This window comes from Saccopteryx bilineata, chromosome 1 (assembly GCF_036850765.1).
Source record: "Saccopteryx bilineata isolate mSacBil1 chromosome 1, mSacBil1_pri_phased_curated, whole genome shotgun sequence".
Lineage (NCBI taxonomy): Eukaryota > Metazoa > Chordata > Mammalia > Chiroptera > Emballonuridae > Saccopteryx > Saccopteryx bilineata.
The window spans coordinates 366,806,984-366,822,274 of record NC_089490.1 but is presented as its reverse complement, the minus strand read 5'-3'; the positions used below and the strand labels follow the sequence as shown (position 1 = coordinate 366,822,274).

The 15,291-nt window shown below is 53.3% G+C and overlaps 1 protein-coding gene across 7 annotated transcripts in view; it reads right to left on the bottom strand.

The window, feature by feature from the left end:
• Positions 1-619: 619 nt before the first annotated feature.
• The window catches only part of NAV2 (neuron navigator 2), a 405,016-nt gene continuing 390,344 nt past the window's right edge, over positions 620-15,291 (bottom strand). For all 7 annotated transcript variants that reach the window (XM_066251118.1, XM_066251119.1, XM_066251121.1 and 4 more), the window contains 4 exons: positions 13,474-13,670; positions 12,473-12,591; positions 8,014-8,217; positions 620-4,030 (listed from right to left, as the gene is read on the bottom strand). In XM_066251118.1, coding sequence (XP_066107215.1) covers positions 3,905-4,030; positions 8,014-8,217; positions 12,473-12,591; positions 13,474-13,670 — 646 coding nt within the window. In that variant the 3' untranslated portion in view covers positions 620-3,904. The remainder of the gene's footprint in view (positions 4,031-8,013; positions 8,218-12,472; positions 12,592-13,473; positions 13,671-15,291) is intronic.

Below are 15,291 nucleotides of genomic sequence, written 5' to 3'. Positions count from 1 at the left end.
GAATGCTCGGTGGCGACGTCCTCTCGCCCCACCGTGCTCTCTGCAGCGGAGTCCTCTCGGCAGCACGTGGCTCGGGCTAGCGGCGCGAGGCAAAGGATTGTAACAGCCAGTTCTCTGCCCTAATGACCGCTGTTAGTATAAAAAAAATGATATACCCAAAGGTAGTTTATTACCTCATGCATTTAATACTTAAATAAGAACGATAAAAGAGGTACACAAAACTAGGTAACAGTTTTAAAATATTAATGGAAAAATATTAATACCTGACAACAATAAAACTGTTATTTAAGATATTTCCAGTGACAGCTTGCCACCCCCTGGTTGTTTGGCACTTTTTCTCTTTACTTTATATGTTTGTTAACTGAAGTAACAAACATGAGGGAATTAAAATGCTGAGCAACGGAGCAGTGGCCCCAGATGGGCAGAGCATTGCCCTGTAGGGGGTTGCTGGGTGGATCCCGGTCAGGGTGCATGCGGGAGTCTGTCTCTGCCTCCCTGCCTCTCACTTAAAGAAAAAAAAAAAGAAAAAAGAAAAAGAAAGAAAGAACGGCTTCCTCTCGGCATGAAACTGAACCCTGACGAGGACTTGCTAGAGCACAGAAAAGCCAAACCACAAATCTGAATAAATAAGCATCAATTTTATTGAATCATGAATAATTTAAGACTGGTACAATCATCAGCTTTATTCTCTATGATGGGGAGGGGGGGGCATGATCTCCAGCAGATCATTGGCAAATCCAAAAACCTCATGACAAATGAAAATTAAATAGGGAGAAAAGGAGGGGAGAGAGGGGCGGGGCAGGGGAGGGGAGGGACGGTGGGAACATACCGTACACAAAATACTCAATTCCTAGTTTTCTCTTTAAAAATGGCTAGAAAAAATTCATCAAAATGCAGCACTTTAATCAGTTATTTACAATTTCTATGTTACAATGAGAAAATGTACATCTTATAGAACATATTTCATAAACTGCTCCACTGGAAAACAGCTAGATCCAAACAGCAAACCTCCCTCCCATCTAATATCCACAAAGCTGGATTAGTGTCTTTTGAAGTAGATTCACCATGATCAAATTTGAGTATACAGAATTCTGAAGTTTAGAGCATCGACAATTAAATAAAAAATGTTCCCAAGATACAACAAGGTATAGGCAAATCTTGCTCCTTGTCCCCCCACCCCCAACCTGAAATTAAAGGGTATTCCCACCTCATTTATGGCCTGTGTAATTCTTGGCAGTTTGGGAAGAAAATTTTGGCTTCCATTGGTAACTCAACATAAATGTTGCATAGAATTTCATATATTTCAAAATTAGCCTAACTGTAGAAAAAGGCAAAATGGAAGCATTTCAGACAGAGCCCTAAATGAGTACAAAGTCACTTTGTTAAAAGTGAGTGACACTAACCAAGTAAAATATGACCGAGAGAAGAAATGTGCATATCAGACAACCCTGCTTCCCGAAACTTTAGGAAGGTCACTGAGTTGTGAATCATACAGGGGCTACAACTACTTGGAATCACTGTTCACTAGTTGGGCAGCACCAGGGACAGAGGTCTTGGTTCTGAGCCTGGATCCAATAGGAGGGAAGTCTGTGGGAGAGGGGAGAACAGAGAGAGACGGGTGTCGTTTAAAAAAAAAAAAAAGTTCCAAACAATATTGGTAAGTGTCTACTCACAAGTTGACTGGGAAAATGGCCCATGAGGAGAAGCTAATTTTGCCTTCTCCCAAATTCACAGTATGAGTGTAAGGTCATCACTGGGACAGACATTGAGAAGGACCACTCTTCAGGTCTACCAGAAGGCTCAGGGTTTGGCCTGTGGTCACAGACTAAATTTAAAAACTTCATGAAAAACAAAACAGAGCAAGACACACTCACACACTCAAGACGACTAAAGGAAAGCTTAGCGGAATAGAGTCTGAGTGTACTGAGATTAAAACAGGGACAGTGTCGAGAGGTTTTCTACTCACCAGTCAGTGGGACCAAGTCCCTTTTTCCTTTCAAGAAGGAAGAAAACGGTGCCATCCAATGTAATGCGGGCAGTTTCAAGCCAAGCTCTGGTGGGTAATGAGGAAACATATAGAGATGGACCTTCAGCAAGAGAAATGTAAAGACAAGACGGAAGAAAAACCCAGATCACTAACAGAGACTCCCCGATGGGTGGAATAACGCTTCTCCTTCTAAAACAGAAACAAACAACTCCGGGGCCCGCCACTGTGTCAAGCACGCGCCAGTACGCGGGAGACACACCGTCGCAGGGCGTGTCGCCGTGCCAGGCAGACCCACGGGAACGTCTGCTGAGGTGTTTGCTGGAGACGGATAAGAACTCAAAAAATGAATCTTTTTTTCCCCTTTTTTCTTTTTCCCATGGTCACACACCCACATAAATGAATCTTTTGGATGAGATAAAAAGTCACAGCAACTTGAGTTCTCCTGATGAGTAGATGACTTTTTAGCCCTGTTAGCTCTGATGGGGGAAGAAAAAAAACAAAAAACCCAACAGAAATGGACCCCAGGCAGGCATGACACTCATAAATGAACACAGTCAGTACAAAACCAGTAAGGCATCGCTTTGGGAAGGTCAGCACCGAAGAGGTCAGGCAAGGCTCGTCCAGACGGAGGCCGGGCCGGGGCTTCCGGGAGGGAGCGGCTGCCACCCCCTTGTTGAGTCGTATCGTTGGTTCTGAGAAAAGTGCAAGTCTTTTGCGAGGTGACCTCACCACCCCACCTGAGGTTGGGGCTGGCACAGGTCGGGTGTCGACGTGCGTTCCGAAGCCTCCGGGACGGGAAGGAAAGGCAAGGTCCCGGCTCCCCCGCGTGTGGAGGCCAGGGTGCCAGTCCGCGTGGCGGGACGTGGCCACCCCTGCCCCAGCGGGAGGCGGCGAGTGTGCAGAACTGTGAGGATGGACAACCGAAAACCAAAACTCAGCAGGACCAAACCAAAACTCAACTCCTGCGGCTCTTACTTCCATCAAAGGATTGACTCTGACCAAGAGGGCGAAGGCGGAAAAAAATCTTCAAAAATCAAAGAGTCAGAAAGGGAGACACTCAACCTCATTTTCTAAGGGGTCATCAGTTCTCCAGAGGAGACCCACGCTCACTGTACACAGTGTTTGCCGAAAGAAAACCTGATTCGTCTCTACAGAGGAAGGAGACAGACGCGTGCTGGCCTGCGCCGCGGCCATCCGCTCGGCACGCGCGCTCCCTCGCGCACGCGCGTGGACTCGGTGGAGACAGACGGGTCTGGAAGGGGCGGCTGAATCGGAACCGGCAAGGTACTCTCGGGTCGGGAGAGCACCACAGAGGAGATAAAACGAAACAGAAAGCACGAGTTGGTTTTCCCTAAGGATTTCCTGTGTTGTAGCTCTGCTGTTGGCTGTGTGGCCGAAGCCTGTGCCTCGTTAGCACCAGTTCTCTGTGGCCGGCTGGGACAGCGGCGAGGTGGCCACCTCGGTCCGCGGGGTCCGTGCTGAGGGGAAGCCGCGCTGTTGACGTTTCCAACTCCGCTCCAGTGTCTCTGTCCCCGGACAGCTGGTGGCGGGGTGCTGCTTGGTTTCAGAGCTTCGAATGGGGTTTTTTTCGTTTTAAACCCTCTTCACTTCATTGGCGATGATCCTTTCCCGAAAAGTATCTTCAGTGTCTTAGGGAGGTCACAGCAACAAGGCAAAAACAATTAAAATAAAACCGAAGATAGTGCAGTGCTGACTGTGGGAGGAAGCAGTCCCAGGCGGCTGGCCTGGGAGGCCGGCACCGGGTGAGGGCTGGAGGACGCGGGTCCTGGGGTTCCCGCAGCGCTGGCCACGCCGGGGCTGGCCCAGGCGGGCACCTGCAGGGTGGTGGTGCAGGGGACGTAGGTGGGGCGGAGCAAGGACAGCAGGAGGTGGGCAGGCTCCATGGCCGGGCCCCTGTCACAGAGTAGACTCCAGGGACGAGTCCAGGATGTCGTCGTGATGGCTGTTGCTGTTGGAGTCGCTGTCGTAGCTCTGGGGGCTGGAGTAGTTGGCCGCCTCCTGCAGCCTCATAAGCATGTTCATCTGAAAAGAGCGAAGAGCGTGAGCACCTTCCTGCCCAGTCCGCCGCCCGCCCCCGGCCTCCTGCACGCTCCTCCTCCAGACTCACCTTGGCACTGCAGCCCACACGGAGGCAGTGGACAAGAGCGTGGGCTCTGGGCCCGGCTGCCGGGGTTCAAATCCCCGATCCACCCCTTACTAGCTGCATGACCTCGGACAAGTGACTTAACCTCTTTGTGCCTCAGTTTCTCCATTGGTAAAAGTGAAGAATCAATTGTACCTGCCCTATAACATTATGGTGTAGATTGATCTAATATATGTAGAGCACAAAAAATGAAATACAAAGTTCCTTGTAAGTGAGATACTTATTGTTATTTGGGAGGGGCATACCTTCCCTGAGCCTGAGGAAAGCCGGTCAAGCACCCCCGTTTCTGGAACGCATCCATCAGCACAGGGCACCCCCTTCGATAAGCACCGTGCCGGTCCGTGCTCCCCTCCTGGGAAGGCCTTCACAGGGAGGGGGCCAGGGCAGCCCCAGGACAGGCAGAGCCACAGGAACAAGAGGCCTGGACTCCGATCCAGGAGCCCGTGGACAAATCACCTCGTGTATCTGAGCCACCAGGTCCTGGTCTACAGACTGCAGAGAACAGCAGCCCCTGTGCCCTGGGGCTGAAATAGGGAATAAAATGACATGTGCGAATGGGACCCAGCACATAGTAGGTGCTCAACAAAAGTGAGCTGCTATTGTTACCACCATCTTCTTGAAGAGTTTAAAGATAGTGCTCTTAAATCTCCCGTGACAGATCGTCTCTACTGTTATTTGTTTGGGAGTGGAGACGGGGAACTAAAAACGACTTTTATTTTATTTATAAGGGGTGTGTGCGTATCTATTTTCTATTCTGTCTCACAAAGAAGTTAAGGAGATAGGGTCTCTCTGAGGTAAGACCACGACCTGGTGCTGTAGGGCATGACAGCCAGCTGCCCCTCGGACACTCAGCGGTTTCCGGGGGCGAGCTCGGCCACAGAAGCACCAGCAGCTGGCATCCACAGTCATGATGGAGAGGGTGGAGCCGAAGTGCAGAGGACAACCCTTTGCAGCTGGGATGACTTAGTCACCCCTCAACATTCCCGGTGCAGTCCCCATAGGCGGTCTGGAGTCCAAACAAGCAAGCCCTGTCCTCTAGAAGGCCTCATCTCATGAGAGAGAAACGAGGAAACAAGAGAGTTGTTACAAGAGACCGATGGCCCCGGACAGGGAGCACGGTCTTGGGAGAGACACCACATAGCTAACTTGGTGAATCGGGGCAGCTCGTTCTGGGAGCCTGGGGTTGGGAGGGGCACTCTGTGTACCTGTTCTGAGAACCTCAGGACTTACCCAGACACCTTCTATGCTCAGTGGCCCAGCTATTCCTGGTTAAGACAAGGGTTTCTGCGAACAAGCCAGCCATTCTTCCTCTAGCGATACGAAGTTCTATTTTTAGGTAAGCCCTCCTAAGCTTGGACCCGACCCCATGAGACTAGCTCCATGACTCTGATTTTAGCTTTGGTTAACGTAAGATATGGCTTTCTGAAGTTTGATCCTTTCCTCTGTGAAACCATTATAAACACGGCAATTTAGTTTATGCACAGTAACACAAATAGTAAATCCGTTTAAAATATAGCTTCTGTTAAGAAAAGTCTCACTAGGACCACAGCCCCATCCCATCAGCCAGGAGGATGGCAGACAACCCAAAGCACCACTTGTTAGTTTTTTTTTGTTTGGGTTTTTTTTTGTATTTTTCTGAAGTTGGAAACCGGGAGGTAGTCAGACTGACTCCCGCATGCGCCCGACTGGGATCCACCTGGCATGCCCACCAGGGGGCGATGCTCTACCCATCCGGGACGTTGCTCTGTTGCAACCAGAGGCATTTTGGCGCCCGAGGCAGAGGCCACAGAGCCATCCTCAGCGCCCCGGCCAACTTTGCTCCAATGGAGCCTCGGCTGCAGGAGGAGAAGAGAGAGACAGAGAAGAAGGAGAGGGGGAGGGGTGGAGAAGCAGGTGGGCGCTTCTCCTGTGTGCCCTGGCCGGGAATCGAACCCGGGACTCCTGCACGCCAGGCCGATCCTCTACCATTGAGCCAACCGGCCACGGTACTTGTTAGTTTTTAAACCTGGCAAATCAATTCGTTACAGCAAGTTGGTTGTCTTCTAATCTTGCTGCATCTCTTATGAACATTTTCTTTCCTTTTTTTTATTTTTATTGAGAAGTGGGGAGGCAGGCAGACAGACTCCTACATGCAATCCAGCTGGGTTTCACCTGGCACGCCCACTAGGGTGCAATGCTTTGCCCATCTGGAGCCACTGCTCTGTTGCTTGGCAATCGAGCTATTTTAGCACCTGAGGTAAGGCCATGGAGCCATCCTTAGCGCCTGGGGCCAACTTGTTCAAACCAATTGAGCCATGGCTGCAGGAGGGGGAGAGAGAGAGAGAGAAGAGAGAAGGGAGGAGGAGGGGAAGCGGTGGAGTAGCAGATGGTTGCTTCTCCTGTGTGCCCTGACTAGGAATCGAACCTGGGACTTCTATACACCAGGCCAACACTCTATCACCGAGCAAACTGGCCAGCACCTCATGAACATTTTCTTTCTCTAGACAATGTGAGTAATATTTCCTAATGTGTTTTTTCTTTGGCCTTAGCTGTCAAGGAGCTCAGGGCTCAGTGTAAGGCGAGACAATAGTATTTAGCTGTGGAGATTCTGGTCTATTTGCTTGCACTGCATTTTGTGGGGCTTTTGCTTTGTCGGGTCTAATTTTGCAGTACGACTATAGGTGTCTCAGATCAGCAGAGAGCACAGCAGGTCCTCAAATAACATCCTTTCATTATAATAGCGATGAGATGCCCTAGGACCTTAATTCTTATTTGTATCAATTAGCCTATGGTGACTGAAACACATGGTTTTATGACATCTGCTTTCACTTAAGAGTCACAGAATGTATTGATGATGCTAAGTGAGAACTTACTTCACTACAATTACTGTGTGAACATCCCTGGCTCAGGTTCTTCTTGGAGAAGAATCTTTGTTACTTTCACAAAGGCACAGGAAATCAGCAGCTCAGACCACGTTAAAGACTTAACTCTCCTCACTGGCCGTGGGAGCCATGCTCAGGCCACTCTGCCTGCCAACCTCAGACTGTCTGCCTGATCACTGGGCTCTACCTCCGCTCAGGAACTAGTGGGAGATTTCACTGGAGCAGGACAGTGCATCACAAAGGTGGCACTGAGGCCCTGGCTGGTTGGCTCAGCGGTAGAGCGTTGGCCTGGCGTGCGGGGGACCCGGGTTTGATTCCTGGCCAGGGCACATAGGAGAAGCGCCCATTTGCTTCTCCACTCCCCCGTCCTTCCTCTCTGTCTCTCTCTTCCCCTCCCGCAGCCAAGGCTCCATTGGAGCAAAGATGGCCCGGGCGCTGGGGATGGCTCCTTGGCCTCTGCCCCAGGCGCTAGAGTGGCTCTGGTCAAGGCAGAGTGATGCCCCGGAGGGGCAGAGCATCGCCCCCTGGTGGGCAGAGCTTCGCCCCTGGTGGGCGTGCCGGGTGGATCCAGGTCGGGCGCATGCGGGAGTCTGTCTGGCTGTCTCTCCCTGTTTCTAGCTTCAGAAAAATACAAAAAAAAAAAAAAACAAACAAAACAAAAAGAAACAAAAAACCATTCTTTAAGAGACAAAGGTGGCACTGAAATCAGAGGTAAAGGAGTGGTGTGGGGACAATAGATCTAGGGACACTTAGAGGAAACATCAAATTATTATCTTTGACCAGCAATCACAAACGGCTTCAGAGGGGTTCAAGATTTAGAGAAAAACTAAAACCACTGAAGAAAATATTGGCAACAAAAGTGTCCCTAAGCTTAAGACGGGCCCAGACCCTCAAAGCAAGGCCGCAGCTCGGTCACCTCTGCGCTCCCAGCAGGCCTGGCTTCAGGCCCAGCGCGCAGGACGTGCTCGGGGCCAGAGCCGCCCTGGGAGCTGAGGACTCACCAGCGGGTCTCCTTCAGCATCACTGGGGGGCAGCTGCTTGCTTGCTGAGCCCTCCCGAGGCATGGAGTAGCCGTCGAAGCCGACATCCTCGGGCCGGAGCTGCAGCAGGGGAGGCCACTCATGCTGTTGAGGGCTGGCCACCCAAGGATAGGTGTCCATCACCCACTTGGCAGGATCTTCCCAGGGGGCCCGCCTTCCATAGAGCTAAAAGGAGGCAAAGAAGGAATGGTTAGGAAGGGGGCTGAGGCCTTTACTGCGGCCCTGAGCTGGCAGCTTTCTGAACAATGCCCAGTCTCAGCATCAGGCCTCCCCCGACAGTGTAACTCCCCTTCCAGAATGCTGTCCTAAGGGAGTTGGCCAAGGCACAGAGAGCTTGACGTGCTAAGACTGAAGGCGGCATGGCCCAGGGTAGGAACACCAGCCCCGGGGAGGGTCAGGCAGACCTGGCCTCCCATCTCAGCTCCGCCACTGACGCACCACGTTCCCTAAACGCGGAGCCTTGCGGCTCCAACCTGCACAGTGGTCTCTTGGGGGACCCTCACCCCCTGAGCTGAAGCATTTGCCACTCCTGTGGCATAAGCAGTCCCACTGCGGCTAATTTCAAACCACCCCCATGACGTCCCTAAACGTGACGCTACAGAGAGGTGCCGGCCGGCTGCCCACGGGTCAGCTTCAGCGCCTCCTGCATGCACCCACCCGAAGAAGTGCTCCCGTCCAGATGGGGTGCCGGCCAGCAACACCACAGGCAGAAGTCACAAATGGCCCTGTTTTGATTAAAACCCCATTTCTTGGAGAGGGTCTGACTCTTGGAGTCCCTCTGTAAGGGGCACTGGTCACTTTCAAAACAGCAAGCTGTGAACAGGTTATATGTGGTGGTGTTTCTCCCCGCTCCCCATGTATTTCTCAAAATTGTCCATAAGAACTAAGTTGCTCTTAAAACAGAACATCATACGATCACTTAATTTTATAAGAGCACTACCATGCCTCCACGCTCCTTTCCTTAAGCCTCAGTGATAAAAGGACTGTAGTGACTTTCACTGGCAATTTCAAAAAAACAGACCCATGCTGTAAGAACAAGGCCGCAGGCCGCACCTCTTCCCGAGGGGAGGTTCTGTGTGTGTGGGGCTGGGGGTGGTCTCAGCTTTCCTCTCCACCCCGCCTCCACCACCACCACCATGCTTGACTGCTCCGTGGCTCCAGGATGAAGTTACTACCCACGTTTCCCAGATGAGGAGATGGGCGCAGGGAGGAGAAGGGGCAGAACTGGCGTTCACGTCTAACTCCATGCGCCACTGCAGCCTGAGAGGACGCGGGCGGACAGGCCGGCAGCCAGGCCGGCAGCCAGGACAAGGTGTGCCCGCCCAGGGCAGTCACTTGCTGACTCTGAAAGGCACCCCCTCTGCCGCGGACCATGAGGTCCAAAGATCCAAGGTGCAGACAACAGAGCAGAGCTGAGCTCTGACAACACCATGTCTTTCCAAGTCACAGGCTGCCTCAGCTGGAAGGAGCTGGGGTCACCCAAGACTCCCCCATCATTGACCAGACAGGGAGATTGGAGTCTAATGAGAAGACCCAGTTGGGAAAGGCTATGGAGCAGAGCTGGATTCGAACCTCGGACCCCAGCTTCCCCTGTTTCCCTCCCAGCTGGTTCCAGAGGAGCACATGTCAACCAGGGCTGGGCTTGCCGTCCCTGCCGCTGTCTCATGACCGCCTGAGCCTCCTCTGACCTTCGCGGATGAGTTCTGTCCGGCAGCCGCCCACCCTGCCCACACTACAGATGGGGGCATGACTCTCTCTCTTCACCAGCGGCTGCCTCCCCCTCCACTCAAGACATACGCATGTCCTGTGACCTCACCGTTTTCTCAGACCCCAGCACCCTCCCGTCCAGCACTCTGGCCCGGTCTGCAGCTAAGGCTTCCTGACCATGTGGCCGTGGTGCCTCTCAGACAGGATTATGTGATGGTAGTGCGTGCATGTGCACACGCATGCCTGTCAGGGAGAAAGGGGGCACCCACATTTGCTGATCTTTAAACTGAAGAAGGCTGTTCCAGATCAGGAACCTTCCTACACTTTTTAGAAGCTCCTCCCGCTAACGGCCTTCCCCATGGAACTGGGCTGCTTTTCCCGAGCCAGACTTCACACGGGTGAGGCTGTGCCACAGCCTTGTTTCTGACAACGACTGCCTCTGTCTCCACCCCCAGCCTGGAGGAGACACTCGGGGCTGCAGGACAACAGGGGCTGGACACCGGAAGTCACTCAGTCCGTAGACCGGAGAGTCCGGCCCAGTGGTTCTCAAATATCTGCTCTTCTCTCCTGACCCCACCACTGAAGAGTCTAAGCTTTTGGGCTCCACCAAAGCCAGCCTGAAAAAAGTCTTCTAGTCCACAGTTTTCAGAGCAAAGAAGGGAACCTTGCCCAGGGTCTCGGAACAGGATGGGTCATCTGAGAGAGCTCCCCGTGCCTTCCCTCCACCAGGGGACTGAAGGCCTTCTGAGTTGTGCTGCAGACGAGACACTTTGGCAAGAGTTTCCAATGACAGCTCCCAAGGGGAACAGCCCGAGGACGGACTCGTCAGACACATGTGCAGCAGGCAAATGCGGACACCATCAGCAAGAACAGGAAATGTTTTTACAAGCCTCCCCACTTGCCGCTGGACGTGTTCAAGTCCAGATGATAAATGGCTGGGTAAGGACCGTGGCAAGTAAAAGAAACATCGTGACGCTCCCTGGCCCCGGTGCAGAGCCCCGCGGCAGCTCTAAGGAGCGGCAGAGACAGCTGCGTAGACAGACAAATAGGACATTCACTCTCCCCACGGCAGGGATGAGCCTGGCATCCCGACAGGGTCAGGGACAGAGAGCAGACACAGTAGAAAATAAAACCTGGGCCGCTGTGAGCCTTCTGACTGCGGGACGCACGTGTCTATCACACAGGGAGGAATCAAGGCCCGTGTTCAGGAAGAGCCTCCAAGCAGTCACATCCCCAACACCCCGCATACATTCTAATTGGGAAAAGACTCCAGAGTCAAAACTTGCAGAGGTATCTGGTATCCACTAGGGGGCGACGCCACAATTCCTCTTGGAGAGGAGTCTGGTGGAGGGGCTGTCTAGAGGTCAATGACGGGCTTGATCTCAGCAGGGTCTGTGTGTGCACCCCACCCTGCCACAGGCTGCCCCGTCAGAGTCAATTCTCGGGCTTCTGCTGATAACCTCGGCCAAGGGCTTTACCTTCTCTGTGACAGGTGCTGCCCTCATGGCCACTCTGCTCACCTAGCAGGGTCAGGTGAGGAGTACATGACCCCTCGTGGTGCTCAGCACATAGTGAGCATGGAATCAGGGTGACAAGAAGAAAGAAGAGTAAGGAGTTTTAAACTTTTTTTTTTAAAAAAATAGAAGAATCCTTTTGTCAAATGACATCTATGGAGAATTCCACCTCAGGAACCACAATACTTAGTTCCCCGAACAACCGGAGGCTTCTGGGTGGAGTTAGGGGGTCCCTTAGGATGGCTGGAAGTCATGGAAGTAACCGAGGAGCCAGCCAGACAGACCAGGGCTCCGACGCTGGCTCCTCACATCCCCCTGGGTGAGCCTGGGGAAGGGCTGACGCTCCCGTGAGCCTTGGTCTCGTCTGTCAGGTGTACACAGAGCTGTTAAAACCATACAAGACCCGCACGGCAGGCTCCCAGCACAGCGCCTGGCTAGTGGCAGGCTCTCAGAAGAATGCTGGCCCACTTCCCTTCCAATCCAGAGGCCGAAGAGCACACCAGGTTTCCTTGTAAACCAGCAGATTCTATGGGGTCTCCTGGGCTCATCAGGGTGATGAGTCACAGGTTTGAGGCAGGGTGGCTCATTTCTCAGCAGCCGGGTAAAATGCTAACTCAAGCTGCCTCCCCTGGTTGCTCCCATGCTCTGGAAAGTGTTCTTAGGTGACCTCACAGCACAAGGACGGGATGGCTTTCCCGGCCGCACAGGAGTCTCAGGAGAGGGTGGCGTGTCCCTGGTTTCTGGCCCTTTCAAGTCCTTGCTGTCCTGAACGCCTCTGCGGACTGTCCGTGCTGCTGCACATTACAGACCCACCACTGTGGACTGTGAAGTGCTACTCGCGTGTTTGCTTCCATTTCTCTGCACTCACTATGCTGAGAGTACTACAGCCAGGATTTTGTTGAACCCTTGCTACATTCTTTGTGGCAGAGTACTATTCTTCTTCTCTATTGATGAGGGCACCATGGCACAGAGAGGCTAAACGACTTGCCTGGGGTCACACAGCTAACAAGTGGCAGAGCCAGGATTTATAGCCAAGTGTGTCCTTATAGTATGCTAGACTGATGGCCTCACAGGCAAGGGGCTGTCACCTCATGTCAGTCAGAATCCTGAAGGAGGAGATAAAGCCAACACATCTGGTCACTAGAACAGTCTCCCCGATCCCCAATTTTGAGGAGGCCGGCAGGTACTGTGCTTCTCACCTGGAGTCCTTCCCTGACGGCTTCCAGGAGGTAGGGGATAATCGAGTAGTTCCACAGGTCGGTGAACCACACCCTGGAGCCATCCACGTCGAGGGGGCACGACAGGAAGAGCCGTGGACCTGGGGACCACGATGAAATCAGTCACGGCTGGACTGGGGGGGGGGGTCAGGAGAAGCCACGGTCCAAGCGTCCCTCGCAGGAGGGACCCTGGATTTTCTGAGTGACAGCAGAAATTCCAAGGGCCCAGCGGTGGGCACAGAGCAGGACACTTGGCCGCTATAACCCCACCATCAGACCCCTCTCCCCCAGGAAATCACCCAAAAGAGAGGAAAGGCTTAAGGAGGAAGATGTTCGTTGTATCAACGCTGCTTCTGAAAATGTAAACACACTGTATGCCCAAGAGGAGAGAAATGTTTAAGCGAATGATGACATACCCACATTTGATTTTTTTCAGCCTTTAAAAATAAATACAAAAAACCGGAGTAGCAGCACAAATGCTCACGAGACAACGTGAGGTGGGAAAGGAAAGGACATACTCTAGGTGAACCACGGTGGCACCTGCACAAAATATCTGCGTACGGATAAGGGCAACAGAAATAAGCTGCAGGAATGTTGGTAACATTTTACTTTCAGAGCCGAGCAAGCCCCACAGCATGGGTTGCACGTGGGGAGCCCTGGGGTGGGCTCCTCGCTGAGCGGGCAGTCTCTGAGCAGTCCCAGATGGGACGCGTCTGTCGCTGATCAGCCCAGCGCACCAGACAGACAGGGCAGGAGGGGCAGAGACACACAGCTCAGGGATGTGGGCGAGGTGGTCTGGGGTTGGGCTGTGACTGTCCCTCTGCCTCCTTCTCTATCCGCACAAACAGAACCGAGTCCAGCTGGCTTGTGCCTGCACAGTGCTGCCCTGTCCAGGGCCCCAGGACATGCTCTGAGGAGACCTGAGCTCAGGACCTCCCGCTACGCAGCCTGCCCATCTACCTCTGGCCTGGCTTCCCACTCACCGATGGTGACGTCCGAGGAGCTGTGAGCCTCCAGGAAGCGGTTCAGGTGATGCCAGACCTTGGGAATCCAGTCGATGATCTTCACCAGCTCCACGTTCCGCACCCGCCCGCTGATCTCCGTCTCCATGAGCTTCCGCCGCAGGAAGCGGCCGAGGAAACCCTTCACGGGCTCCGTGTGGTTGGCACAAAGCACCCACCTGCGGGAAGTCAGGAACGCTTTGCAATGAGTATGACAGATAAAAATGGGGGGCCAATCTCAATATTCAAAGCACGTTAGAACTAGATGGACAGTGCATATGCTAATACTAAAATAGGATTCACTGAGCAAATGCTGCAGCATACTAACTCACAATTCCTCATGCACCCCTGTGACATCTATAATCACCATCCTCGTTTTACAGATAGAAATGCTAAGGCACAAACAGGTTACCTAACTTGTTCAAGATCAAACAGGTAGTTAATAGAAGAGCTAAGATTAGAACTAAGACAGTGCAGCTCCAAAGTCTGAGCTCTAACCACGGCGCACACTGCCTCTTGGGCTGGCATCAGGACCTGTGCTGGGCCATGCAGCTACAAAGACTAAGACACGCCCGTCCCTGTTCCCTGGGAGCTCAGTCCTGTGGCGGAAGCAGATCAGCAAACAGAGGAATGAGGCACGATGACGCCTGGGGAATCAGGAAGGCTCCTCAGAGGAAAGGACGTCTGGACTGAGACTAGAAGAATGAATGGAACAGCCCCAGAAGGAAAGGCAGGAGCAGGGGGCGGGGTGGGGGGAGAGCTTCCTGCTGTAGCATTTGCAGAGACGTGAGAAACAACAGTGTGTGGTGTTTGGGGTCCAGCGTAACCACACTTTAGGCTTGACCTGCAAACCCAAGGAGTCTGGAGTTCATTCCGAAGGCAAAGGGGAACCCCTGAAGGACTTGAAGCACGAGGGCTTATGATTGGATCTGAATTCCAGGACGCCGAGAGAGGACGAGGGCCCTCTGCTGGCGGGCATGCCCGTTAGAAAACGGTTGGACAGGCCCTGGGAGGCGATGGGGCAGTGATGTGGGAAGGAGGAGGGGAGAGAAGGACTTGAGGCATATCTGCAGAAAGCATGGACAGGACAGGACAGGACAGGGGCGGCCTGGGTGCAGGTCAGCCACGGTCCTCTGGGAGGAGCCCCCGTTTCTCTGGCAACGACAGCTCAGGCCCCCTTTCAGTAGCTCTCCCTCAGAGATGCCTACAAGGAGGCCGGCGAAAAGGAGCCAGGGGTCCCTGCCCTGGACAAGGCTCCTCGCCCTTCTCTGAGGGCCCAGCAGGGGGTGGGGGCGGAGGGGTCAGTGGGAGTCAGAGCTGGCAAAGGGCGTTTAGCGACTGGCAAGGCAAGCAGCGTGGAGCAGCCCTTCCCGCACACCCAGGGGAGACTCCCTACAGTGCTGGGGCGCAGGGACACAGTGCGGGAACTCAGAGGCCCACAGACTCGGCTCTGGGGGGACGTTCAGACACCAAGAGCTTTCACTGCTCTTGCTCGCTTGGGCCAGAGAGACACGCCCACTGGAGATGTGCAGAGGACAGAGGCATGCGACAGACCCCGCCTGCACCACCCCCTGATGCCACCCCCCCCCCGATACCACCCCCCCTGGACCCCCCCTGATGCCACCACCCCAGGACTTAGAGTCAAAGAGACCTGGGTTCCAGTCTCAGCTCTTCCATGAACCGACTGTGTGACCTCACGCGAGTCACCTAATTCTCCCAGTCAGTCCCCCCATTTATAAGCTGAGAATGAGAAATTTAACTACTCGAGGCTGTGGTGAGACTTCAGAGTTAAGGTGGGAA